This window comes from Rhinopithecus bieti, unplaced genomic scaffold, assembly GCF_001698545.2.
Source record: "Rhinopithecus bieti isolate Rb0 unplaced genomic scaffold, ASM169854v2 scaffold_6708, whole genome shotgun sequence".
NCBI lineage: Eukaryota > Metazoa > Chordata > Mammalia > Primates > Cercopithecidae > Rhinopithecus > Rhinopithecus bieti.
Window position 1 is genome coordinate 4762692 of NW_016806329.1, and position 17728 is coordinate 4780419.

General features: G+C 35.6%; 1 protein-coding gene across 1 annotated transcript in view; it reads right to left on the reverse strand.

Moving 5' to 3' along the window:
* Positions 1–17728, reverse strand: part of PDLIM5 (PDZ and LIM domain 5) — a 215879-nt gene that overhangs the window by 70117 nt on the left and 128034 nt on the right. Inside the window, 3 exon segments of the mRNA XM_017875510.1 lie at positions 8819–8855; positions 9511–9683; positions 10254–10271. Of these exon segments, the coding sequence (XP_017730999.1) occupies positions 8819–8855; positions 9511–9683; positions 10254–10271 (228 nt within the window).

The following is a 17728-nucleotide window of genomic DNA, read 5'->3' on the forward strand; positions in this document are numbered from 1 at the left end:
CACCTTCCACCACGATTATAAGTTTCCTGAGGCCTCCCACCCATGATTCCTGCTAAGCCTGTGGAACTATGAATCAGTTAAACTCTTTTCCTCATAAATTACCCAGTCTCAGATAGTTCTTTATAGCAGTATGAGAACAGACTAATACAACCATAATAAATATGTGAAAAATCAGAACCCATCATTCTTTAAGCAAGAGAGATAAAGGAAAGACTGATAAAAATATGTTTTGATCATTATTTTAGATATCCTTTTGCTAAACTAAAATGCCACTTTATTTATATATAGCATTACAAATTTGAAACTACATAGGTTGATATTAATATTATAATACAGTAGAAAATGAGAATATGGTGAGATCAAGAAAAACATTTTTAACTTAAATTGCACTTTGACAATATGATTTTTCGGCATAAACGTGTGTGTGTGTGTGTGCGTGTGTAACATAATTATCTCTAAATAAAATTTTCTATGGTCTCCTATAATTCTCTATTCCGGTAGGCCATATATTAGTCACTTTCTATTATTAATATGTTACTGATAAGATGGCTGTTGCCTCTTTTAAATCAATGTTGTAGATTAGATTCTTAAATTTAAACATTTCCTTATTAATGATAAAATTTTCTCAATTAGTATTTCTATTCAGAGCACGAACTAAGCATTTCATGTACCTATTTTTAAAATTGTTATTCTCTCCTCACAGGAATCACCATGCTCTTCATGTTGAAACACACCAAAAACACAAAGGAAGACATTAAAAAACAAATGTTCATTTAATGAAAAAAAGTCTTTCACAACTAATTAACAAACAGAAAACATCAAGATAAAAATGTCAACTTTTGGCAATGAGATTACTCCAACAAAGTACAACTCCCCTTTCAAGTGACTTAGGTATGGTTTCACTTTACTTTCAATATAGGTATCAATGTTTTGATATTTTAATGTCTTGATATTTTTATTGAACTTATATTCCATTAGAGATAGTGTGTGCCATGCTGTAAACAATTTCCCTAAAATTCAACAATTAGAGAATTGGAGAAATATGCAATTATATGTAATTAGTAACTTTTAGTACCAAACATGGTGGGGCATACTAAAATTCTTATATTCAAAGAGCATATACTCTAGTTGAGGAAAGAGAACATGGAGACAGATACCGGTCATCCAAAGGAAAAAAGGAAGCACCAAAAGAGAGGTGACAACAATACTTCCAATTGGGTTCAAGTCAATTATTCTACTTAAGAATAACTTTTTCTTAGGCCGGGTGCGGTGGCTCAAGCCTGTAATCCTAGCACTTTGGGAGGCCGAGACGGGCGGATCACAAGGTCAGGAGATGGAGACCATCCTGGCTAACACGGTGAAACTCCGTCTCTACTAAAAAATACAAAAAACTAGCCGGGCGAGGTGGCGGGCGCCTGTAGTCCCAGCTACTTGGGAGGCTGAGGCGAGAGAATGGCGTGAACCCGGGAGGTGGCGGAGCTTGCAGTGAGCTGAGATCCGGCCACTGCACTCCAGCCTAGGCGACACAGCGAGACTCTGTCTCAAAAAAAAAAAAGAATAACTTTTTCTTAAATGATAATCTGTCAAAATGAGGATTAGTATACAAAGACAGTTGGTGTATGTTATGGATAGAACTGTATCCCAGTATTCATATGTTGGAGCCCAACCCGCAATGTGACTATTTGGAGATTGGTCCTTTTAAGAGGTAATTAAGGTTAAATGAGGTCATGCAAGTGGGACCATGTCCTCATGAGAAAAAGAGACCCCAGAGCTTTCACTCTTTCTCTGTGCCCCCACAGAGGAAAAGCCACGTGAGGAGACACAGTGAAACAGTGGCCATCTACAACCATGAGGAGAAGCCTCAACAGACACCAACCTTGCTGGCACCTTGATCTAGAACTTAAGAGCCTCCAGAACTATGAGATAATAAGTTTCTACTGTCCCAACTAACCAGTCTGTGTATCTTGTTGTGGCAGCCTAAGCTGACTGACAATAGTGTATTTCTAATTGAAGCAACAGTTCACCAGAGATGAATTTTATAATCTTAACAACCATCTTCAAGATGAGTCATTTCATTGAATAGCTAGGCCTTTACTTATGCAGCTGCAGTTGCATCCAGGAAGAAATACCATGACTATTAGAATCCCTTTTCCTTCCAATTTATACTATTACACTAAGATTCTTATTTTTAAAGAGTTCAAACTTTAGTTGGAAACTCAAGACATGTAGACAAATATCCATAAGACAAATTAGAAAAGTAAGTGTCAAATGAGAGGTAAAAATTATATAGCATGTAAGTTCAGAGGTGAGAAGATTATTTCTACTGTGGGGTGGGGCAGTGGAGAGGGCGCTCTATAGGTAAGAATGCAAGATTGTGGCAAGGAATAAGAAAATCTAGGCCAGACGTGATGGCTCACACCTACAATCCCAGGACTTTGGGAGGCTAAGGCAGGCAGATTGCCAAGAGTTCAAGATCAGCCTGGGCAACATGGCGTAATTCCGCCTCTACAAAAAATTAGCCAGGTGTGGTGGTGTGTGCCTGTAGTTCAGCTACTTGGGAGGCTCAGGTGGGAGGACCACTTGAGCCTGGGAGGTCGAGGTGCAGTAAGCCATGACAGCGCCACTGCACTCTAGCCTGGGGGACAAAGCGAGACTCTGTCTCAAAAAAAAAAAAAAAAAAAAAAAAAAAAAAACAACCAAAACAACAACAACAACAACAACAAAAACTAACTTGGAAAAGTGAATATTTACACTCAATCCAGTCATTCTCAGTAGCACACAACTGGCATATTGGGCTGGATGATTCTTCCGTCTGTAGGATTCTTCAGTGCATTACAAGATATTTAGTATCCTTAGCCACCAATAGCATCCTCCTTCCTTTTAACATCTGTACATTACCCTACACATTTCCAAAGCCAACAGAATCCCCCCAGAAGAGAACTAGAAGTAAACTTTTAAGGATGTGAAGAAAACAGCAGATGTGTTCACACAAAATTTATTAAGTGAAATTAAATGGCTAATACATAAGATTCCAAATGCTATATATGGAAGACTAGAACACGTAAAATCATAATATTCTAAGTTCTGCTTTCCTGTTTTAAGTGTTCATTATATTTAATTGGTGAATCCTAATTTCCCATTTTGAAGCTTCTCATTTCATTGCTTCATTCACATATCTCTGATTATATTTTATTTCTAAATACATTTGCTTGCTCATTACTCTTAGGCTGCCTGTGATGAAGTCAACAAATAAACATCCTTAACTTGAGGCAAAAAAATAAAGTAAATGCATGTTCCTTTTGACTTCCACATGCCTTTCAATCTTCCCTTAACTGATCTTTTCTTTGAAGACTTCTAAATGCTGTGTTTGTGATCTGGGTTGAAGACTTAAGGAGAAAACATGAGAAGTGGCATAGACGAAAAAAGTGACGAGAAGATGAATAAAAGAGAACCTGTGCAACTGAGGTCTAAATTGGGGTCTACAAAAATATGATTCTTTTGCAGATTAGGTTCTCCAGAAAGCAGATGCTTATTAGCATGCAGGATGCTTATTAAGAAATGTCTCTAGGGTCAACAACTGTGAAGGGGAAAGGACAGAAAAGGAAGCAGGAGTGGGCAGGAGAGGTGGAGTTGCCAAACAAAACTTAGGACAGCCTCAGCTGACTCCACAGCAGCTCTGGAGCTAGAACGGTCCCTTCAAGTTGGTCTTAATTAGGATGAAATAACCAGGTTTTTTACTTCCCTCTCTTCCCACTTATCAATCAGTTCACTGCATGTGGGCAGACCCACCAAGCCTAGGATCTTGAAGAGGGACTGTCTGCAGCTGAGATGATTTGTGAAGGGGCTGGCACATGAAAGCTGTTTGCCTACCACACTCCCATCAGCAGAGGTATCAAGTCCTCCACTGAAGTGGTATCTGAGTGGGCAGCACAGTGTCTACCACAGATTCTAACTCCAGAGAAGTGGAAACTTGGGGGCAGAAAGTAATCAGTGAGTTACAAATCTCAGTCTAAAACTCAGAATTTACCACTTGCTGCTTCTTATTACTTCTAACCAAGAAAAAAATTACTATAATTCCTACTTTGGAAAGAATGTGCAAGGAAACATTTACTTGCTTTAAGGAATTTTCTGGAATGGGATAAACAAAAGGAAAGTGTCCAGACAATTCTAGCCAAGATTTTATAGAGCAGCTAAATCCTCAAATTCATCACTATTATGAAGAGCATCATATGTCAAATTTAATACATCAAAGTGTTTTCGTATTTTCTGTATGGTTTCATGTATGCTCTGCAGGATATGATGCTTGTGTTCCCTACATACATGTTATCAACATATATTTATGCCTCTCTTTTCTAGGTCTTCATTGGGTCTCAACAGGAAACATTAAATTGTTAATAATCAGGGCTGGCACCAACTAGGTGAGTGCACTGCAATTAGCCGCCTGACTAACCTCCCTGCTTCTTCATTTTCTAATTTTATTTGCAAGCAGTTAGATATGATATCATAATTTCCCATTTAAAATGTTATGGATAGGAATGGGAACATAAGTGTTTTGTCTATGTACAGGAGTTCTAGCACGCTTCCCTGCCTAGCCTGGACTCCAGTCACACTGGCCTTTCTGTTCTGTGTTCTTGCATGCTCCTTTCCACACTTGTCTCCCCACCTTCAAGTCATCACACGGCTGACTCCTTTTCTCTCCCAGCTGCTGGCATTAAGGTTGTCTCTTCAGAGGACCACATAATCTAAAGTAATCCTTCCCTGACTAAGCCATACTTATTTTATATTAACTTATTATCTTGGTAACACAATTACCTTAGCTCATCTTGTTTATACATTTATCTGTTATTCATTACTGTATCCCTAGTACATTGATTAGTGCCTGGCATTTACATATACAGCAATTATGCATTTGAAAGAATGAATGCTGGCAATGAGTAAATATTTATGATTTATATGATTTTTAAATACACATCAGAAACACAAAATTACAAAATTACATACCTGGAGGGAAAATCAATTCATTCTATATTTTTGAATAATTTTGAAAAAAAGAAGGAACTGCTACTCTGCATCCTAACACGACAATTTGTATTAAATAAACTCTAAGATGTCTATATATCTGAGCCTTCCTAAAGGGCACAATGATGCATGAAAGAATGCTTTTGTTTCCACAAATACTATAATTTTTGAGGTAACAAAAATACATTAGACCATGTGTGAGACACTCAGTCTTCTGAATAAAACACTGTAAGAAAAAAATGTTGAGGCCGGGCATGGTGGCTCACGTCTGTAATCCCACCACTTTGTGAGGCCGAGGCAGGCGGATAACTGGAGGTCAGAAGTTTGAGACCAGCCTGGCCAACATGACGAAACCCTGTCTCTACTAAAAAATATATGAAAATTAGCTGGGCATGGAGGTGCAAGCCTGTAATCCCAGCTACTCAGGAGGCTGAGGCAGAAGAATCACTCAAACCTGGGAAGTGGAGGCTGCAGTGAGCCAATATCACGCCACTGCACTCCCGCCTGGGTGACAGAGCACAACTCTGTCTCAAATTCAAAAAAAAAAAAAGAAAGAAAGAAAGAAAAAAATGTTGAAAACATTCTTAAGAGCAACTTCCCAATTTCACTTTAAAACAGGCCTAACATGAAGAGTCTGTATAAGAGAGACAAACAAAACAAGTCATAAATTAGGTCACCAGATTTACAATAATATTTTTGCAAGAAGCTTTTATAATTTTTGGCTAGTGTTTAAGCTAGGAATATAAGATGTCCCAGGAGATTCACTGAGCTCAGGAATTCATCTTCTGACAGGGTCAAATGGAATGTCCTTTATGATCCTGGCTGAATATTTATCCTCATACTCAAGTATGGATCATTCCATTTATATAAGTCTATGCTTTCAATGAAACACTAAATACTTCATTTTTAATTCAGCAAGGTATTAAATTTTTATTTTAACTACATCTGTTTTAAGTTGTAACTCTATACAGGTTCTCTTGTCTGTATTAGGGAAAATTTTTCCCATTTACCTAAAATTCTTTTGAGTTGTTCTTTCTGTCCACTCTGTAGTTATTCTAGAAATTGGATTCTTGGTGGAAAATACCATGTTTACTCAACCACACCATTTATTTTTACGAGGTTTTAATTCTATAGTTTCTCAAACATCATCTTTTGGGATCCTGGAAGAATTACTGGGTATAGGAAAGCCTGGTCTAAGAAAGTAGATTTTCTTACAGAGGCCAGAGACACAGTTATAACTGGGATTGACGTCAGCATCATAAAAACACAAGCAGGCAGGACATCTGTCTTAGTATCTGAAGAAGAACTGATATGACAAAAGAAAGATATATCATGAGGTATACTAGAAATGAGCATAGATAAATCCTAGAATTATTTTTAAAATGCATTTGGCAGGCCAAATTTTATCAATCACTATCTAAAATTAATGTTAGTTTCTCCAAGTTATCAGGCAGTTGTACTAGACTATTATGTCACTAAAGTGAAAGATTACCTGGAAAAATAAAAATAGACCCTTGAATGCAGGCAAGGTCCTTCAGCAGTAGTTTCACACAAATAATAATTCTATGCTGCACAACAGTCAACTGATTTTATGTTACTCACATAGGATACTACATATTGTAGTAATTCAGGGGGAAAAATCAAACATGATCCTTTACCATGTTTTATTTATTTATTTATTTATTTTGAGATGGAGTTTCGCTCTTGTTGCCCATACTGGAATACAATGGTGCGATCTCGGCTCACTGCAACCTCCGCTAGTGAACCTCCCAGGTTCAAGCGATTTTCCTGCCTCAGCCTCCCGAGTACCTGGGATTACAGGCATGCGCCACCACGCCCGGCTAATCTTGTATTTTTAGCAGAGATGGGGTTTCTCTATGTTGGTCAGTCTGGTCTTGAACTCCCGACCTCAGGTGATTTGCCCGCCTCAGCCTCCCAAAATGCTGGGATTACAGGTGTGAGCCACTGCGCCTGGCCTGCCATGTTTTATACCCCTATTTTAGTAACCTCACAAAGTTAAAAGTGTTTTCCAAATGAAATGTCAGAGAACTGTTTATTTTACCCAGTTATACTGTAACAAGTCCTGATGGCACTGTGTCTAGCCTCAAGGAAACAGAACGAGTACAAAGCTAAGTTAAAGGCAACTTTATTACAATACTTTTCCAAACTTCAAAATGCATTTATTACTAAATTTAGCTCTAATATATAATACACTATATTACAAGGCAGAAAGCGTTTCTGGTCATATATCTAGCTTCCATGTATTGCCCAAAACACAGCTTCCTAGGAATAGCAGCAGTGCACAGTAGTTAATATCACTAAGTAAAATATTTCTCTGATGTCTCATAATCATTCATATTATAATTTATGTTCTTCTGATTCAAAAAAGCAAAGCTATCTTTTCTATATCTTATTAGTTAATACCTAGAAATTGTCTATACTCTAAAAACATCCACTAGCTTAGAGATATTTCCTTTGATAGGAAATAGGATTTGAAAATCCAACCAAACCAAAGAATACTGTATTTCTCCATTGCACATGGGGTAAAATTCTCTTCTTTCCTTTTCCAGGAGCCAAATCTGGACCTCCTCCTCTTCATAGAGCCATCCTGAATAGTACCTACTTTAAAAGATACCTAAATCTACACTGCATGCACTCTTCTTTAATAAAGTCTTCTCTGTTTATTCTTGCCTCCTTATATTTACTTATTTAGAATAATTTACAATCAACCTTGAATGTTACATAATAATAAACTTAAAAAGTAATCTTGGGAAATGTTAATAACATAAAGGAAGTATTTTCCAAATTAGACAAGGACATTATTTGCTCATTATCCTCTGCTTCAACCAACCAACCAAATTCAACTTATGAAAATAATTCATTTTCCAAGGTTACTACCCTAATAACAACAAAAACAGATACAAATCCAATGAACAGATCTAGTCCCTTAATTTTCTTTCTTTCTTTTTTTTTTTTTTTTTACATTTGTGAGCTACCAGCTAGCATAAAACATGTTCATCTTCCTTTTCTCACAACTATAGGAAATTGTTAGAAAAGTACAGAAAAAATTCTATTTTTTCGTAAGGCAAATTTAATACAGATTTTGCTATGAAGTTGAAAAAGGTAAATGAAACAGTATGTGCTGGCTGCTTGGGGGACAAGGCTCATAAATCACTGTACGTTAAGAGCACGTGCTGAAACTTCATGGTGCCAGTCACGTAATTTTGTGTATTTGGGACTAAAGACGTGAAGGGGTATCTTTTCCCTGTGGGGGGGGAAAAAAAAAGGGTGATAGAAGAGTCATAAGAAATAGAAGGAAAAAGGTTCTAGACTAATTCCATCATGCAGAAAACATGCCTTATAAAAGCTTAATTTCACATTGCTGCTTTATTAAGTGGCAAAGATTTTAAGGGTAGAGCATTTTTAGAAATACAGAAATTAATCCATAGATCCCTCTTGGAAACATATATTTTTATGCTCAAAATAAAGTGACTGCAAGACAACACACAAGCACATTCACAGACATATGTATTGTTAGCAAAGCACCCCAAAATACACCCTTCTGCCCACTTCTTATTTCAATACTAAGGAAAACACGCCTTAAAACCCAGACAATATCCACTACTTTAAAAATCTGCAAGTTGTACATTTAGGTCACACAAAAGGCACCAAAGTTAAATGCTTAGCTTCTAGCTTCAAAGACGAAATGCCATACCATTACACTTGACAATCTGAAAAACCAAATTGAGACCATTCATGAAAGGAAAACATTCAATTGACAAAAAGATAGAGAACTTACTTTGCCTTCTTTGTATTATCAGCTTCAGATTCTTTCACTGAAATATAATAAGCAATATCCAAATATTAGTTTGTTTTGTTTAACTTCAAAATCACTTAAGCAATTACCTGCACCAATCAATATCAAATGTTCAACTTCCACTGAGCCACTAAAACAAATTCCACAGTAGCCCATTGTTGGCTATAAACTATAGTTAGTACAACTACTATTACGTCTATACTTTTCATGGGCTGGTGATTGATTGATTGATTGATTGATTTATGAGACAGAGCCCCTCCGTAGCCCAGTCTGGAGTACAGTGGCGTGATCTCAGCTCACTGCAATCTCTGCCTCCCCAGTTCAAACGATTCTCCTGCCTCAGGCTACCAAGTAGCTGGGATTACAGGTGTCTGACACGATGCCTGGCTAATTTTTGTATTTTTAATAGAGGCAGGGTTTCATCATGTCGGCTAGTCTGGTCTCAAACTCATGACCTCATGATCCTCCTGCCTCGGCCTCCCAAAGTGCTGGGATTACAGGAATGAGCCACTGCGCCCGGCCTGGGGTCTTATTTATATTACCCATGTTATGCACAGCATAATTTAAAAGCAAACTGTCTCGGGGTTGTTTTCTGACAACTACCAATCACTCTCAATGCTACTCTCTGTGGCAAAAAAACACTCATCCATTAGGACACCTAGAAGTTCACTTACAATGTTCAGTCCCAGTGATCTGGGCAAGGATTCGGAAAGAGCGAGACTGAGTTGTTCCAGTCCTTGGACGCCAGTCTTCAGTATCCTCAATCAGTCTCTTCTTGCTGGCATCACTGTGAGTGGGTATATGATAAAACTCTGTATTGCGCTCCACAATGTGTTTTCTTGGTGGGCTAGGGTTAAGGAGAAAAAAAAATTTTTTAATTGTAAAATTATATTAAAAGGAGAAACTATCTTCTACTAAATTATTTATAATTTATATGATTAATCTTCAATGTTCCTTTTATATAAACAGTTTGCTTTGCAAGTATATTCAGTCTCAATTTTTTAAAAAGATCTATCTAAAATAGGCTAGGCGTGGTGGCTCACGCCTGTAATCCCAGGACTTTGGGAGGCCAAGGTGGGCGGATCATGAGGTCAGGAGATCGAGACCATCCTGGCTTAACACAGTGAAACCCCATCTCTGCTAAAAGTACAAAAAATTAGTTGGGCATGGTGGCATGTGCCTGTAGTCCCAGCTACTGGGGTGGCTGAAGCAGGAGAATTGCTTGAACCTGGGAGGTGGAGGGTGCAGTGAGCCAAGATCATGCCCCTGCACTCCACCCTGGGCAACAGAGTGAGACTCTGTCTCACAAAAAAAGCAAAAGAAAACAAAAAAAAACTTTTAAATTATAAGTAAAAAACTGCACTTACAATGTTAATATAAAATAATGTTATTAGAATGTATTCAACAGAAAGATTACCGTTTAGGTGGGATTTTCCTTTTAATTGACAGAGGAAGGCAGCAGAAGAAAGATTTCCAACATGAAGAAAAAGGAAAGGAAAATTATAAGAAAAAAAGAAAACAACCAGAAAATGAAAGTCCATAGTAGTCAAAATCAAACTTTCTGAAATTATTTGTATTGTTCATTGTATGCCATATGAAACATAGATGTGGACTATATTCACAATGACCATTAATATCAATATGCTGCTAGAATGTACTGGCTTTCATGAAATTAAATGATCAAATCTTCACTAGGCCCAGGAACCAAGTATGGTTTAGTAGAGACTAAACTAGCAATTCCAAATACAATTTTGAAAAGAGTCCAAACTATTCCTTTCTACAGTTTTCTCATTCATATGTACAGGTATTCCTTATCCTAAAGACAGCTGTGTGGGATGAGCATAGTGAAGAAGAAGTATGGCATATGAGCAACTACTGAAATAGGTATTAAAAGATCAGAATTTAAAGCTTGGCTCTAAGACTCTTTAGAAAGTCAGTCTCTTGAATATCACATACAAGGTAGTGTTGCTCTGAGGATGTGTAAACTACAGAGCTCAAGAACTTTGAGTTTGCTATGAATATTCATTTTTATTTTAAAAGGGCATAAATACAAAGGAATTTGCAATGTGTATTTTAACATTGTATGATATACTGAGCATTATGAATAGTCTCCACTTCTCCCCCCCTCAAAATAGGGCAAATGCAAATTTTTGGAGGCTATGAGTTTAATTTCAAAAGAGAAAAAGGAACATGTTCTGGACTAGCAGACTACTGGCACAAGATCTGAGTACAGAAAGTGTTATAAATGTGGTCAGATGTGAGTGGCAACACCTGCTAGGTTCAACTCACTGTGAGAAAACCATAGTGCTATCCGCAGGCCACATGACTGTTATCATTTTAATAGCTACATAACCAAAACTGTCTCAGCACACTGGAAAAGCTTTTCTCCAGTGAAGAACAGGATAGAATTACAGTTAGTAATACTGGCTTTAAAGTCAGATTCAGTGTGTGCTTTATGCAAGTCATTTTCTAAGCTCAATTTCCTCATTTGAAAATAAGACTTGCATCTTAAGGGGTTATTTAAAAACAAGTAAGATAGATAATGTATGTAAGGTGCCTTCTGCAGTACATAACATGAGGTAATGATTATCATAATGTATTCTTTTATGATTACTAGAAAATCAACTGCAATACATGTTTAAGACTATGAATAATCTGCATATACAAAATAACAAATCAGTAATATTTATGCAAAAAATCATAAAAAATACTATAACTTGTGGTAATATGGTAATATCATATGATTCCACAAATAAAATATCTAAAAGACCTTCCACTAATATTGAACAAAACCTAGTTCTTTTAAAAATGAACAAAATGTTTTAAAATTAGGAAATAAGCATAGATTTCTTCATAAACACACTGCCTTTGGCAGACATAAAACAGATAACTCTTTATCTAATGCAAGTACTCGAAAAGTTTTATATTCAGCTATTAAACTTATTATAGTTTTAAATTTCTCCACAAGTATTGAGTGTAGTTTGCTCTTAAATGATGTTAATTTCAAGTGTAAGACTATTTTATCCTCTATAAAAGGTTTGATCTCTAAAAACAAAACAATGGTGTCAAGCTAAGATATCAAGCCTGTAATCCCAGCACTTTGGGAGGCCGAGACGGGCGGATCATGAGGTCAGGAGTTTGAGACCATCCTGGCTAACACGGTGAAACCCCGTCTCTACTGAAAATATAAAAGCTAGCCGGGTGAGGTGACTGGCGCCTGTAGTCCCAGCTACTCGGGAGGCTGAGGCAGGAGAATGGCGTAAACCCGGGAGGCGGAGCTTGCAGTGAGCTGAGATCAGGCCACTGCACTCCAGCCCGGGGGATAGAGCAAGACTCCGTCTCAAAAAAAAAAGATGTCACGAATAATAGAACGACACTACCTAAGTAGCATTTTTAGCTATGACACACTTGTAAAAGTACACTACCCCTTAGATTCTTTGTGTTGTTTACCACACCTTAAGGTCTTATGTCAAATGATATGAAGTTTCTAAACATTTAGTGTTTTCTGGTTCTGAAACTCCAGAGTGTGATAACTATGATGAAAGAAAATTTTCAATAATTTTATTTTAAAAAATACATTTGGTATAGAATGTAAACTTTACTCTCAGGGGCAAGTAATTTATTTCAAAATATGAAGATTAAAATAATAATAATAATAATAATAATAAACTAAAGGAAAGCCCAAACTACAGTTCTAACTCTGGTATACACTGTCCATAATACTCATCTATCTCAATGAAGGTTAACTTACTAAGTTTTTCGTTACACAAGTGTGGGTGTTCTAAACATACCACTGATGCATACAAAATTCTCTAGCATAAAAAAAAAAATGCTTCTTATTCCTTAACATTTTGAAAATTCTTATGAGAAAATCCTAACAAAATTTGCTGGTAGTATTAAATTGAAAGCAAGAAGGAAAGTTACAGAGACAATTACAAACTGAATCATTGGTTAAGTACTTACACAGTGCCAGGGTTACTGAGGGAAGAATAATATACACAAAAAAGATGTGATAGAGAAGAGAAGACATTGATGTTCCCCGGAAGATGACCAACAGACAAAGAGGGGAAAAAAGAAGAAAAAGAAAAGAAAATGAAATTCATAACACAATGATTTTCAGTGAAGATGTTACACAAACATCATGCTTCAAAATAATCATGGAAACATAGACAAAAAATGAACAAATGTTAGTAAAAATTCTACTACACTGTTATAATCAAGACAACACTTTTGTCCCCCCATCCCACAAAACACTGAAAACTATTTTACGTATTAATGCTAATTCAAGTATCAAGTGACTGAAAGATCCACTATTTTTTTTAATGCACAAGGTTTTATAAAAATCATTTAAACATGAATCCAAATTCTTATGTTCTTAACAAAGGACAGAAAACAATCAGATGTAAAATACAGAAAGAGATCATTTTAGAATCACTTTTAAAATCAGAAAAGAATAAGAGAAAAATCTTTCAGTCTCACATAATAGAAGTATATATTAATAGCAAGTGTAATTTCTCACATGAATTATCTTGAATCATATGTTACAGAATAATAATATGTCATTTGAATTTTTTCTTGTTTCTTAGTCGTGACTATAATGAAAAATGTAGGAAGCACAATGGATCACAAATAATGAGCTATCACTCAATTTTCTTACTCTCTCCTGTCCCTCATTAATACCACCCTCATTCGCAAGCAAGTTCCAGTAACTTTAGAAGTGATTTGTGGGAATTCCGTAGTTCTGTATTATCAGTGACACAATTATTGCCCAGAAGGCATGTCTGATGGTAAAGGAACTAAGTTAGTAACACCTGAAGCAGGAGAACCTCAAAATATAATTCATTCACATAGCCTATTTTTTCAGTGCAGAATCATTAACAACACATTCATATTACAGTAGGGATAGAAAAGGCTAAAGTATAAACTGTATAGTTTGCCAAATAACACACTGCAGCATTCTTCAATTCTGCAATGATGTTTAGTCAGAGTAAGTGACAATTCATTACAAACATAGTAAGAAAAACTGCCTACCAGTTTTAATGCTAAGGCTGGTCAGTGTTGCTATATTTCCACATATCAAAATCAGTTTCATAAACTCAAGAGAGGGCTGAATTACACTGAGTGAGGGTAAGATGCAGGATAAAGTTGATCTCAATAGTTTGCTTGTATTTACTCTTCTGTAGCCACAATGCACAGTATTCTCTCCTCTGCCTTGTTATTTTAAGTAGCAGGGAAATAGGTTTGCAAAATAATCTCATCCTGAACCGAGTTGAGTTTTAGATGTATATTTAAACATTTTAAAGTTTAGGAAAAATGTTTTACATGAATGTGAAATTAAGTGGGGGTAAATGTTCAATGGTGTGGTGGAGGGGCAGCAAGTGGAGGATTGACTGATTTCAACCTAAAGGTGACAATTTGAGTATGCCAAACAAATATTTTTACATATTTTAGAAAAAGTGCCCACATGGAACAGTCCAAAATACACAGCAGTGGCAAATGTGCTAACATGATAGCTAGGTGATCTGGTTTCTCATTCTGGCTGTGCTGCCCACTTTCCCCCGTGCCCTGGGCAAACTGCAATCTACAGAAGCCTCATTTTCCTCAACAGTGAAATCAATGACAATTTCTCTGTGTTTCAGACTTCCTCTAAAGGTTTATGTTTAGCATATTTGAAGACACTTTGAAAATTACACAAATACAGGTTTACTGTTGGAAAAGATTCCCCAACTGCTCAAAAAAAAAGGGGGGGGAAGTATCTAACCCAATTGTAGTATATGCACATCAACTGATTAATATAGCTTCAATTCAATTCTATAATCATTAAGAATAAATACTAATTCAAAGGTACAGAAATAAGCCCAGTCACAAGCAGGTGACATAGGGAAACGCACATCAAAATTTGGCTTCAAAAGACCTAGGCTCAAATCTTAGCTTTATTACTTATAAGATGTGTGACTTGAGAAAGGTATGTAATCTCTTGGCATCAGAGTGTAAAGAACCAAATCACATAATGCATTTAGAAACACCTAGAACAATGCATAGCAATACCTAACGGATTAATGAATCTTAATCCTGAATTTAAAAAACTTCTATCTAACCTAAATGCTTGTTTTCCAAATCCCATTCTCCCCTTTACAAGTCAAACATTTTACACTGGAATCTAGTAACTAGCTTAAGTCTCCATCCAGAAGAATTTAACTTTAAATGGACAAAAAAAAAAAAAAAAAACAGGGTTTGGGGATGTTTACACTGGTATGCAATATTCCTATATATATAAAACGTAAAACTGTTCAATTAGTGAGACCATAGCCACACTGGAATGAAGTTGCTCTGATAATTCAGTAGTTGATTCTCTTGGATGTGTCCCAAGAGAGATAATTCGTACGTCCAATTCTACTTTATAGGATGATGCTAAAAAAAAAAATTTAGTACACGTTCAGAATAACTATAAGTTAACTAATAAAATTATTTTGGTTCTTATCTAATGTGATTTTACCTATTTTAAAGCTAGTAATCATCAGCCAGTGTAGTGTCAATACCAATGGAACACAAAAGTGAGGTTTGAAAGTTATACCACAGTGATTCCCAACATCTACACCAATAGTGACATTTAATCAGTTGGTATTTCTCTCTCTTAACAAATTTCAAAGGTGTGGACTTTCTACTATCCACTGACACACAACTGTACATATAGAGGTCTGAACCTGTCAGCAACATTGAATTAAAACTCTCTAGAAAAATCATAAAAGTTCTTAAGAGACCTTACCATTGGCTTTTGACACTGATTTGGACATCAACTCAGTTTTACATGTTATTCACTAGTTGTATAAATGTTTATGCTTTCTCTTCTGTCTTTGTGTTCTACCAGTCTTGACTAATATAAATTACATTCTCCCAAGCACTGTTTCTTTTAAGCCAATACATAGCAAAACCCACACACATTTTATGACTTACGTTAAACACTACTATTTATTACTATAAAGCAATTCACCACAACATAGCAATACAAACCAAGCTTACTGAAAATACTAAATGTGGTTATTCTAAATTATGGCTCTTTTGCAAAATTTAACTTAATTTTGCAAAAATCAGGCATTCATGCTGTTTACTCATATATAAATCACCATATTTCCTCTCCAGTAATGTGGATACTAACTTTGTCACTTGTGTTTTCTGCAAAGAGAAAAGTATTTTAAAATATTACTACTATATCATTATTTTTGTTAATCTTCCAAGGCCAGGTTCTTCAAAATACCATACAGGAGCTGTTAGAAGAAATTTCAGTCCAACAAAATTAAAATTATTATAACAGACTAAAAGACTTACCTCTTGAAAGCAGTGGCACATTATAATGCAAGGATATACGGAAAGGGAAAACGTAAATCACTTAAACTACTTGATGCAAAACAGCAATCCTTCCAGTCTGAAATATGAAGTCCCACTTTGCTCTTAGTAGAGTAGTAAAGAAAATAGCCAGTCATGACCAATAATTTGTACATACAGAAGAAAGGTTTAAAGTTTCTTAACATGCCTTAATCCTTACTCATAGGAAGGAACAGGAATGCTTACATACTATTAATTTAAAATAGTCTAAAAATATCAACATTATGTACAGATTTCATGCTATTAGGATGAACATCTAATTATTTCTTTGTGATGATGCTTCATTAATACGCATCTGTTTATGTCTTATGTTTATCAATGCTATACAAATTTGTGTGGAATAGCTGTCAAACTAGCTTAAAACTAAAACTGATAGTCCTCCTGGTGCTTTGAGGAAAAGACAACCTAAGCATTTAACTTTACATCCTTCTGAACTCTTACCATTTTGGTCATTGGTATGTATTATTTTTTAAATTAAAAAGTAACTAATATTAAGTAACAACTCTCGACTTTAAAAGAGTTTTGTTGTAGGTATTTTGCAACATTATAAAAATCTGGGAAATATAATAGTAACAAGTTTTGACACTGACTACAGAAAAAGTTTGACAACTTATGCAAAAAATGCATCCATTAACAGCACAAAACACCTACTCTTCAAAATGACACATCACTGACTAGTCAAGCGTATAATTTATTTTTATTTCTGCAATCTAAATACTGTGAGAGAAAGGGCACTACCAATGTGTCTCAGAGTTTCACAGACAACACACTTTAGTTTCAGAGTAATCAAGTTTTTATTGTCCTAACATCTAGACATTTTAAAATCAAGCTATTTTTAAATATATCCAGTTTGCAAATGCAAAGCAGTAACTTGCCTGAAAATGATGCAAAATATGTAGTAATCTCTTTTCTCCTGAATTTTGCACAGTGCTGGACAGCAGGCATGTGCTTAATAAACATGGTCAATTGATTAAGAAGCCATCATAAAGGCTCTATAATACTGCCTAGTTTCAGTTTAAAAATAATAAGCTTTAAATCATTTCAAGTTTTATCACCAAAGCCGTGCTTATAAAACACAAAACTTAAGCTTGGTATTTTCAGATGTTTTAAATGCAGTACTTTTCCATAACCTCAGTTTGCTTTTACCTCTACAACTTTCCATTAAGAAGAGTTTTTTATGAGATTTCAAGAAGTGCTAGTAGAAAAGATTTTAGTTAAGACACTTCCTTCAATGGATGTTTTTCTACTGAACTTGGAATTTAATAAACGTAGTAAACTTCTGTTTTAGTCTTCTGTGTGGTTTGCATTTAACGGACAGCATCTTTCTTTGCAGGATATCTACTCTGATTACTCGAAAATCTATTGTCTTAAACATACTTTAAAAAAAAAAAATTACAACCAAACACTCCTGAACACTCCGTACTGTTTCTCTTCCTCACATGAAAGAAAAAATAACATTCTGTTTTGAAGGATACTAGTTTTCCTCTCTCTCTCTATAAATATATATAT